Raw genomic sequence first — 11,721 nt, forward strand, 5'->3', positions numbered from 1 at the left:
TTAGATCTTAATGCAAACAAATGAACTTAATAGCCTAAGGTCTGAACAATTCAGATTCAGACCTCCAATAAGTGCAAACAAATGAGGCCTTAGATTCTGACTTTGATTTTAATATAGTCGACGACCATCCAGTGCATAATAATATTATTCATGACTTACTTTTTTCTTATATATGATGGAATTATTTTTTCAATTCCTCAAACCAAACGACAATAAAATAAAGCACATGTAATTGTTTTAAAAGGCTATATTTACGACTATTTTGTTATCTAATTTACAAAACTAATCCCAAATAGAAATTCTTTATTTGAACTGATAACAAATAAATTATTTTTTGACATGTTACTCGTTACAAACTAAAACATAGATAAAAGTTAAATCTAAACAAACATAAAGGAAAATAAAAATGAGCCACTACATGCTTTTACCTCCTACTTTTTTACTCAACTAGAGCTTAACTGATTGGATTAATAAATCCACAGAGCTATTACACAAAGTTAGAGATATCGTATAACAATTTATTCATTATTATCACGGAATAAAAATATTTTATGTTATAATTAATCTTCACACAACTAGCATGTGAATTAAATCTCAGAGTTGTAGCATATAACGATACAAAAAAGAAATACCCCTATTTAAATCAAAAGAAGTACATTACATCAGGTATTAATGTTCATGCTCTTAATATGTCACCAACTTGATTTGTCGCTAAAACATGTCTGAACAAACCTGGAAAAAAAAGGGTAGGATCTCACTTTCCTTTGTCGTGTTTCTAATTTATTTATTTATTTATTTATTTTTGAAATCATACTAAACTAACACACTTTTCAAAACTACCGTTATCTCATATATAGTGAAATCTATGATAGAGATCTCTTGATTCAATTGGTGAAACTTCCAATGTCATAAGCAACTCTATAAAACTATGTAAGATCAAACTAATGAAGGAATTAAAACTATTACAAAGGTACATAAACAACCTATGAAATAGATTTTAAGAGAGGATTTCAATTAGAAAAATACCTTGTAGCTTCTTGCAAGTATCATCATCTGGAACTTCTTACAAAAACCTATTTTCATTTTTTCCTTTCATGATCTCCTTTTCTCTTCTTTCCCAGAGAATATAAAAGGAAAATATTTGCGACCACAAACAAGTAGTTGAAAGATAGCAAACATTAATGTCTCGCGAAGGTCTACCACACGTTTCACTTGAAAAAGCTAGCATTGATCTCTGAATAAACTAATATACTGGCACGTGTATATATAAAATTGTTAATATTCGGGTTATACAAACAATATAGTTGTGCAGACCTCCAAAGTAAGTATAGGGTATTTTGTTCTTTCTGAGAGAAGATAAAAGAAAAATATGTGCGACAAACAAGTAGTTGGGATATAGCAAGCATTAACACTTAAAACATACGATAATTTGCCAAGTTTCATATAAGGAAACATCGGTCTCTAAATAAACAAATAAATTGTCTTGTGTATAAAATTGTTAATATTCACATTATACAAGCAAATATTGCTCCAGAAACCTCTAAAGAATGTATCCACTTTTCTCAATTATTCACTATTTTTGGACAACACATATGTACACCGTTTTTTTCATAAAGGTTGTTGAAGCAATCAAAAGTTACCATAAGGATGTTATCCATTTCTTGCTCATTGAGCTACTGTGTACCAAGATGGAAGAAGAAAAAAAGAACTGTATAGTGGTCTAGATTTTAAATCAATTTTGTTTAGTTGGGTGTACTCCCCTTATAGGGATTCCATACCGTGTGTGTATATATATCGTGTTTGATGGTCAGTGTGGCAATAAGTTTTGTTTCTACGACTACCTTCCTAGCCGTTGAAAGATTGGGTAAAAACCTTAAGTGGTGCACCAAGTGATGAAGGACAAGGTTCAAATGAGGAAAGGCTTACGGTCGACACCTAGGAACGCAGAGACGAGGAAGGGCACAGTAATCGATGAAATGCTTTAGAGAGTTGAAAATAAGCAAAGATCCGAAGATTTTCGAATAGTGCAACCTTTCGAACTGCTGCTAAATTCATGGGTAGACAAGAGACAACCTGGAGAACTAAAACATCTTAGTAGCCAAAGGAAAAGAAAGCAAAATTGATTCTATAGTAGCGGCAAGCGAAAAAGGGAGCAGCCTAAGTCTCGAATACGAGGTTGTTGGAAAGCAATAAAAGCGTCATGCTTCTACGCGACGCAGCCTGAATGTTGCACCCTAGCTAGATAGTGAAAGCCCAGTAGCTGAAAGCATCACTAGCTTACACTCTGACTTGAATAGCATGGGGGCACGTGGAATCCCCTGTGAATCAGCAAGGACCACCTTGCAAGGCTGAATACTCCTGAGTAATCAATAGCAAACTAATACGGCTAATATATATTGAATAATACACACACTAATGTATAATTTTTGTATAGTTGGTTAGCGGACATAACTACTTTTAGATGACCAATCAAATGTATAGCTTGTCCTTCTGTTTCGTTTGTGCAATTTAATATTCTATGGCAGTGGCTATTTTTGAATGGTAGGGATTGAAAAGTGTCTATTTATGGGATCACTATTTGTAAATTCTGAAGTAGCATCCACTAATCACTTTTAGTGACGTCTTTGAAACCATTGGCATAGGTTTTAAATTCCACATCTGATACTCTATAGCAATATTCTGAAATCTCACCATGATAAAGCTTCACCAATGCAATTTAAAACTTCATAACAGTGTTAATTACTTTTTAATTAGGCAATATAAATTGAAAAGTCCCATACTGAAATAGCATCCACTAATCAATTTCCAATGAATGTCTTTATAACCACTGTCATAGGTTTCAAATTCCATAGGTAAAGTTTTACAACAATAATGAATTATACAATTTAAATTTCTATAATAGTGACTATTTTTTTAAAATTAGTGGCTAATTTCACAAATAGCAACTCTTATATAAGATATCTCCAACTATATTTTGAAATACATGCAATGGCTAGTTGGGAATTCGGAAATAGCATCCACTAATCACTTTCTGTAATGTCTTCAAAAAATAATCACAATCATATGTTTCAAGTTTTATAGGTAAAACTCTATAACAAAATCCCGAAGTTTCACCGTGAAGTATTACCTATATGGGTGTTAAGAATAAGGTGACTTGGAACACAATGGTTATATGAGAAATGGCGATTTCAAGAATGCGGTTAATGTTCGATGAAATTCCTGAGAGAGATGTTATTTCTTGGACGGCTTTGATTAATGGATTTGTTTAAAATGGGCTTTTTGAAGAAGCTTTAGTGTGGTTTCGTGAAATGCAGTTATGCGGGGTTGAGCCTGATTATGTAACAATGATTGCCGTTCTTTCGGCTTGTGCTAATTTGGGTACTCTTGGTATAAGCCTATGGTTACACCGGTTTATCTCACGACGCATTTAAGGACAATGTTTGTGTTAATAAGTCGTTAATCGACATGTATTGTAGGTGTGGATGCATCGAATTTGCGTGTCAGGTGTTCAATGAATGTCTGAGAGAAGTTTGATTTCGTGGAATTCAATCATTGTAGGCTTAGCAATCAATGGGCATGCAGTAGATGCTTTATGATATTTCGATTTGATGCAAAATGAAGGTTTTCAACCGGATGGGGTGACCTTTACGGGAGTTCTCACAGCTTGTAACCATGCTGGTTTAGTCGAAAAGGGGTTGAATTATTTCAAAGCAATGAAAAGAGTTCATAGGATTACTCCAAGGATTGAACATTATGGTTGTATAGTCGACCTTTACAGTCATGCTGGAAGATTGGAAGAAGCATTAGGTGTTATTGAGAATATGCCAATGAAGCCAAATGAAGTTATATTAGGGTCTGTTTTAGCAGCTTGTCGAAATTTTAGCGATGTAAACTTAGCTGAAAGGCTAATGCGTTGTATCTATGAATTGGATCCGGATGGAGATTCAAATCACGTGTTGCTTTCTAATATATATGCTGCGGTGGGAAGTTGGCATGGAGCTAGTACTGTGAGGAAGAAAATGAAGACGCTCGGGATTCAAAAGAGACCGGGAATCAGTTCTATTGAGGTTCGTGGCGCCCTTCACAAATTTGTGGCTGGAGATAGAACACATATACATGCAGAGCATATTTATCCTATGCTTGAGAATTTGTCAGGTGAGCTAAGGTGAGCTAAGAGTGTCTGGATATTTTGAAGATGATGTAAGTGAATTATATGAATGTGGTTGATTACTTTCATTCTGTGCAACTACACATCATTATAAAGAAGAGTAAAGTTCTTGCTTTGAACTTGACTGATCAAGTTGGGTATAGTTGAACTTTTATCTAATCATTTGGAATGTCATAAGCTTAAAATTAAGTTTTTCTATGTGGACTACAAAAGGACTTACAGGTCCTATATATGTGTCTTGGACTAGGATCTTGTCTCCTCTTTCACAACTGATTTTGTCTCTTCTCAACTTATTTTTCACATTTATTTTATTTATAGTATGATAATGATATGAAATGAGCTTAATGAAGAAGTGGGGATTCCTATAGCCGAGCCCAACTCGTCTTGGATTGAGGTGTAATTGTTGTTAGTTTCTTCTATCAGCTTGAACCAATATCAGAAAACCCTTTAGCTCCAAAAACATTCTTTTGCATTGATGACTTTGAAAGTACAGCAAAAACTATGTCATGCTTGAGTTTTCTTAGTACTACTAATAAAAAGGACAACTTTGCATCAAACTATAAGTACATGTCAAGTAAGACATGAAATCCTATTCCAACTTGGTTAGTCTAAGCCCATTCTTACTTTTTTGTTTCTTTTTTTCCTCTGTTGGGCCAAAAACAACAGAAAACATAAACATGAAACCATACAATACCCTTTACCAAAAACTTAGATATAGAGCTAATAAAACAAAATTAATACTGCATGATCATGGAGTCCTAGGTTTCTTGGGACTAGCACCATTGTGATGCAATGGATCAGGACCAGCTGGAACTCCTCTTAGCTCCCAATCAGCAAACTTCTCATTAATCTTCTCTGCATGATTGTAATAGCCCTTTCCAAATGCAGCCAACTGGCTTCCTAAAACCTGCATGCACATATATTTTAGTTTAAGAATTACTATAGCTGGAAATCAAAGCTATGATTCGCTCGTCCCCTTGTCCATTGGAACCTTGTTGCATACAACCGAATGTTTGCAACAACCCCCGCTAGATAGCCTCCACATTTCTCTCTTTTTACAGCCTCGTGGATGGACGAAAGGTGGGAAGTTATGGAAGGGGGCAGTGTGAAGGCTCGCGAAATAGCCCCTTAACCATTTTGCTTAAATAATATTCTTAATTATTTTAATCAGGTAAGCTTTAATGAATAAAAGATAGCGTATGAGAATAAGATGAGAAATTCAAAAACCTTTCTGTTTAGAAGTCTCATAGAAGCAACTTCCTTTTTCAAAATGCATTTTGAGCTGCTGCTGGTGCATCCTACATCAAAATAAAGCAATGATCAAGAACAACACATAGTTTTGTACATACACAAAAAAATCCTTAGACACCGAGAGAGGAATACCATGAGATTCTTGAATAACTAAAAAGCAGAGCAAGACCAAGAGAGTGAAATGCTTGGCAGTGATCAAAGACATTTTGAGAAGCAAATGAAAAGAAATAGGCAAATGCTAGTTCTTGAGCTAAGTAAGAAATAAATGGATCAAGATATGGAGTACAGAGTAAGTGCAGATAAAAGCCAATTTATAGAGCAAAAGAAAATGATGAGCCATGCAGCCATTTTAGTATATCATAAGTATACTTTTTAAGACATGACAGTGCAGTTTTGAAATCCCCCTACATGCTGAGGCAATTATATGCCTCTTTCAATTTTAAGTTTAGACATCCCTTTTTAAAAAAATATTATTTGGTTAATATGTTGGACTGATTTTTGGTTAGTTTTTGAAGATGAGATATTAAGTTGGAAAAATTGGTTTTGACTAATTTTTCAAGTAAAAAATCATTTTCAACTCATGCATGTCCAAGAACAATTTCAACTTCCAAATACTATGATTTTCAACTTTAACTTCAAAAACTATAATTTTCTATCAGAACTATGTCAAAACACCTACTTGGTCAGTGGATAAGGGATTACAATTAGGGAATAAATTATATGATTATTTTATCCTGTATTTGATGCACTCTTTGATTTCGAGATTAGCGATTCCGAGATTATTCATACCACAATTGTCATGTGAGATGGAATTCGACCAACTAAGAATGTGATGGGATGAAAGAAATTCCTTCAAATCTTAACCACATTTCCCCAGTTCAAACCGTGCAGAAGATCCACTTTATTGAGCCCTATCCGGCTCAAGTCTAAATTAGTAGAATCAGTGGATAGTGAATGCTGAATATGTTCAAAAAAAGACTTCTTTAAATTTGGATGACCTTATGCAATATGGAAGATTGGTTGGACACTACCTTTCGCGTTCGAACAATATTTGATTAAAGTTTGAAAAAAAGGAGCACCATATAATAAAATTAAAGTTGAAAAAGATTATTTGGTAGCAAACTATAGTCAGTCATTCTTTTGAAGTACTACTATAGACCAATGATAATTGAAAAGATAAATCACTATAATATCTAAAGATATTGTGACGGGATCATAATAGTTAGTATAGCTAAGCTGCACATAAGACCCATACAACTCCCAGTTTCAGTTCTGCAAATTAGATTCGCAGCAGTACTATAGTACTGATCAAACTGGGATATCTTTCACTGTCACCTTTTCTTGAAAATAATATTTGCTTTTTTATTACTCTAATAATAAGCTTTTAAGGCACTAACAAGACAGTGTGACGGCTTCTTGTCTCAAAATAACCTGCACATATATAGTTTTTCAAACAAAAGGACACCTGCCCAACCCAATAGGAAATTTTGAGGATAACACAGCTGGGATTTTTGACATTTGAAGTATATATATTGCTGACGTGATCTTAGAAAAAAGTGTAATCATTACTTAGATATGATTACTCTTTTATGTAAGTATTTTCTCTTTCCATCCTATGGTGCTTCTTCCAATTCCGTGATTTTGAAGTTCCATTAATTCAAATTCGCACCATATAAGGTATATTAAAAAGGAATATATTAAAAAGAAAAACGCTTTGTACCTAACAAAAATTCATTCTTAGTGATTGAATTCGAGACTTTTAGCTTAGAGAGAAGAGATTTTACCTATTCCAACATTAAAAGGGAAACACTTCTTACCATGATTTTTAACATATTCAAAAGTCGAGTTCGCCTCTAGTTGAAGGTGGAAGGATCATATGTATTCATCCGACCATAATCGATAGTGGTGCATTCCGATTTACATGATATAATTTGTTATGGGACGAAATTAAGAAAGAAATGAATTTTTTTGAAATTTATGATATTAAACATGTTATAGCATTTATGTGACCAAAACGTTACATTTCGTTAAGAATAAAAGAAAATTATATAAACTGCAACGGGTGGATGAAGTATATAGGTAAGTATAATGGAGGGCTATTAGCATCATATCAAGATCAGGGGTTGATTGATGATATGTTCTTATATTACCCTTTTGCAGCTAGCTGCACTGCAATATTTATTGATGCTGGCTGCTCTGATGTGCACATCACATCAAGAAGTCAAGAAGGAAAAATTGTTACTCGATTGGATAACATTAACTCCTAACCACCGTTTAGGTTTGAATTACTACTTACTAGATCTCATGTCTGATCTGATACAACTGGCTAAATTCGTCAACCGGTTCGGGTTAATCGGTTCAAATTGATAATCGGATCGGTAAAATTGAAATCGGAATCGGTTGAACCGGTTAACCGGTTCCGGTTAACCGTATATTAACTACCGGTCTGGTTTCTATTTTTTTGAAACCGAAACTGGTAAAACTGGAATCGGACCGGTTAAATCGGTAAAACCGGTCGAATTAAAAAAAAATATATATTTTTTTTTTAAATGTAGCCATTGGGCTGCTAATTTGGACCGTTGGCCAACGGTCCATTTGCAAAAATGGCCGTTGCCAAACGGTTCCAAACCCATATTTTGGCCCCCTCAACCCCCCAAACTTTTTTTTAACACTTTAACCCATCCCCCACCCCTATATAAATCCCTCTCCATTTTCATTTTAATCCACACCAATTCACTCTTCTCTTTCTCTCAAATCTCAATCTCTCAATTATAGTTAATTTGCAACAATTAGCCACTTTAAATAACTCATGTATTATTTGCCAGTTAAAAAAACTACAACTTGCAAATAAATGTTATTCAAGAATGAATAAAATATATGGCTCATTGAGCTTTCTTTTATTTACTTGTGTTCATATTTTTACTTATATTAAATTAGGAATATACCTAAAATATACTAAGAATATACTTATAATATACATCTACTTTTAAAAACTAGAAAGTTATATACTTGAAAAATAACTAAAATATACTAAGAATATACTTATAATATAAATATATTTAACTTATAAAATACGAATTTATAAACTTAGAAAAAATTAAGCTATAAATAACTTAAGTTATAATATATAAGTATATATAGTATACATATAACTTAAACATATATATATAAGTTATAAGTCAATATAGTATACATATAACTTAATCATATATATATATATATATAAGTTATATAACCTAAGTATATTGATATATATAAGTATATTCTTAGTATATTTTAGGTATATGTAGTATAACTTAAACATATAACTTAATATATATATATATATATATATATATATACGTATATGCTGTATTGCTGTTAGTCAGTAAATATATAAACCTTACTTATAAATAAATATAACATATGTAAATATACCTACAATATACTAATAAATACTATAATATATATATATATATATATATATATATATATATATATATATAATATACAAAAAATAAAAAAAAGAGGTTTTGACACTTTTGAACCGGACCGGTCCGGTTTCAGTTATTTAACCGGTTAAACCGGAACCGGTGGCCGATTTCGGTTTTTGAACCGGAAGCCGGCCGGTTTGTTAACCGGTTACCGGTCCGGTCCGGTTCAAACCAGTTAACAGGACTACAACTGGCTATGTTTGAGAGGTTTTTTTTTTTTTTTTTTTAGGACAAATAACTCTTTCGTAGGGACAATTTTATTCTCAGGCTCCTTGATCTCTGATTAAGGCTGGGGAGATAGTTACCACCCTACAATTTGTGGCGGACGTGAATATCTTGCCTCTAGTGGTGTCATCAAACACCGGTTCGTCAAATTGTTTACTATATGTATGTCACTACACTACAGAAATATATTCGATCGCTCCCTTCTTTAAATATTGATATCATTTACAGAAAATTTTGCATACGCTAATATTCACCGTAACTATTTATGTTAAAGAAACTAGTTACGACGAGTGAGTGCAGAAAAGATGTATACAAAATTGGATCCGCATGATTAACCAGAAGGACATTTGCAAAGAAGACAGAGTACAGACCTTTAGTTGATGCTTGACACTCCACTGGATTAATTGGCCTTCTGCAAAAACTAGCCAGCTATATTAGACGGCGCTACTGTCACTTTCACTCTTTAATTCTTGATAAAAGTCTAACTAACTCTACTTCTTGCGCTGCATCATCATCCAACAGGAAGCTGCATATTACGGGGTATTCAAATGAGATCGAAAAATCGATCCGAATCAGTAAATTGAGTCAAATCGACTTAACAAATCGAAAATTCGCTTAGTTTGATTTGATTTTGTTTTAAAATTTAAAAAATTGATAACATTTGATTTGATTTAGTGTTAAACCAACAAAATCCGAACCAAAATCGAACCAAACCGATAGTACATACATATTTAAAATTTTGGCTCATTCCAAGTCCAATACAAATTATAGATACATACATATCTTCTTCAAAAATTTGGTTCATTCCAAGCCCAATACAAATTCAAATAATTAGAAAGAAAAGTGTAACTCATTTAAACTTAAGGTAAAATAAAAACAAATTTGTTAAATTACTATTAATAAGCTAACATTTTATCTGTAACAAATTAAAGGGAAGAAAACGGCAATTGGAATCTAAAAAGTTTGGATAGATGACTTTGTCTTTCTGTTTATCATTTTTCGTTTTAACTTCTGTGCTTTCTTCTCAATGTTTCATAACACGATGAGTCTAGATAACAAAAATTCCGAAGGCTGCGTAATATCAAAAGGCTATATGTAGGGAGGAAACTAGAATCATGAAAGGTTGATGTTATGTTTCAGTAATTTTTATACTCATAGCCCTAGGCCTATACCTAAATAAAGTTAGTGAATTAATTAAGAAAATTCTTAGATTTGAATGGATCACGGTCAAAGCCGTATTTAGTTACCATTTGATTCAAAGGTTCTTTTTATTAATACATTCTTAAAATCTGAAAAAATCGCAAAAACCGAACCAAACCGATAAAACCAAATAAACCGAAACGGCTAGAATTTATACTATAATGTTTTGATTTGGTTTGAATATTAGAAAAAACTGACTTAATTGGTTCGGTTTGATTTTAACCAAAAACCTAATCAAACCGGACCATGAACACCCCTAGATTTATGTGTACGTTAATTTCTATGATACATCCTAATTTCACAAGCAATCTTTTTACATATCAAAAGTTTTTCTAGGTGTCTCTCTTAAGAAAGAAATTTTTTTGGAGCTTATAGAAACTTAATGTAATATTTCTATATAGGGGCGGACCCACCTTATTAGGAGAAGGGCACATTAAATTTGGAAAACACTCTGTATGTATATGTGTATATACCTTGAATATCTATTATATACATTTAGAAGGACCCCTTAAACATATCTGCCGGATTGGTTCATTTGGTTAAAAAAATGCATTAAAAAAAGGTGTTGGTGGCAAGTTTCAAACAAGCAACCTATTACATGAAAAGAGGTGTCCAAACCACTAGTCCGCGGAATGAGTTTTGTCGAAACGTACCGTTTAATTTGTATTTATATGTTAGTACATCGGTTATGTTCTAATAAAATTTCAGACAAGGCCGTGTTGCATGACATCTCTTCGACTAACATGCATCTGCCTTTGGTGGTGCCCCCGTCGTCTTCAAATTCAGAGTCCACCTCTGTTTCTACAATTATATAAGTATGTCATTAAGGATAAACTAGAAATTTTAAAATTAACCATTTCCAACACAGAAAAGTGTCACTTTTGTAATGGGCTAATAATAAAATAGCGCCACATAAAATGAAATAGGGCGAGTGTACACAAGGGAATTTGTTGTTGCACAACAGTTTAAAGGAATTTTGTTACTCCTCAGTTCCAACTTACGTGGTTGGGGTTTGACTCAACAGTCGACAGTGAGTTTAAAATAGAAATAGACTTTTAAAATTTGTAGTTTTCAACCTGCCATGATATTTCAATTGCTATAAAAGCATGTCATTAATGAAAAAATGAGAAATTTAAAGTTCAATTCTTTCTAAGTATAGAAAAGTATCATTACCCTGTTAAGTTGGTTATTAAAGTATGTCATTAAGCATAAAATGAGAAACTTAAAGTTCAACTATTTCCAAATATAAATAAGTAAATATATCTTATTCTATTTGGAATAGACTAACAAAAGAATAGTTTGAGAATATCGTTAATTTGGAAATACAAAGACTGTCATAACTAAAGAGAAGTCCAAAAAGGGAAAGGTAAAGAGAGAGGAACCTAGTAATACTAGGAATTTAAG

General features: G+C 32.8%; 1 protein-coding gene and 1 pseudogene across 2 annotated transcripts; one reads left to right on the forward strand and one right to left on the reverse strand.

The window, feature by feature from the left end:
- The first annotated feature begins 3,131 nt into the window (after nt 1–3,131).
- LOC132643744 (pentatricopeptide repeat-containing protein At1g05750, chloroplastic-like) lies at nt 3,132–4,169 on the forward strand (annotated as a pseudogene).
- Nucleotides 4,170–4,639: 470 nt separating this feature from the next.
- Nucleotides 4,640–9,620, reverse strand: LOC132599508 (protein CLAVATA 3-like). Of its 2 annotated transcripts, none has more exons than XM_060312864.1 (3): nt 5,538–5,624; nt 5,396–5,428; nt 4,640–5,075 (listed from the first exon to the last, which is right to left on the reverse strand). In XM_060312864.1, the coding sequence occupies exons 1-3, from the start codon at nt 5,622–5,624 to the stop codon at nt 4,917–4,919; spliced, it is 279 nt and encodes a 92-aa protein (XP_060168847.1). In that variant the 3' UTR covers nt 4,640–4,916. The 2 variants fall into 2 exon arrangements, 1 of the variants encoding a protein (XP_060168847.1); XR_009566848.1 differs by lacking the exon at nt 5,538–5,624 and adding an exon at nt 9,489–9,620 and having other exon boundaries at nt 4,944–5,075; nt 5,396–5,466.
- Nucleotides 9,621–11,721: the final 2,101 nt, after the last annotated feature.

Source organism: Lycium barbarum, chromosome 6 (assembly GCF_019175385.1).
Source record: "Lycium barbarum isolate Lr01 chromosome 6, ASM1917538v2, whole genome shotgun sequence".
Taxonomy (NCBI): domain Eukaryota; kingdom Viridiplantae; phylum Streptophyta; class Magnoliopsida; order Solanales; family Solanaceae; genus Lycium; species Lycium barbarum.

What these genes read in the sequence shown, in the direction of transcription:
- LOC132599508 (XM_060312864.1), bottom strand. Translation starts at nt 5,624, where the DNA reads ATGTCTTTGATCACTGCCAAGCATTTCACTCTCTTGGTCTTGCTCTGC. An exon ending in CTCATGGTATTCCTCTCTCG is followed by an intron (nt 5,429 to 5,537) that starts GTGTCTAAGGAT and finishes ATTTTGAAAAAG; the next exon opens with GAAGTTGCTTCTATGAGACT. An exon ending in TGAGACTTCTAAACAGAAAG is followed by an intron (nt 5,076 to 5,395) that starts GTTTTTGAATTT and finishes ATGTGCATGCAG; the next exon opens with GTTTTAGGAAGCCAGTTGGC.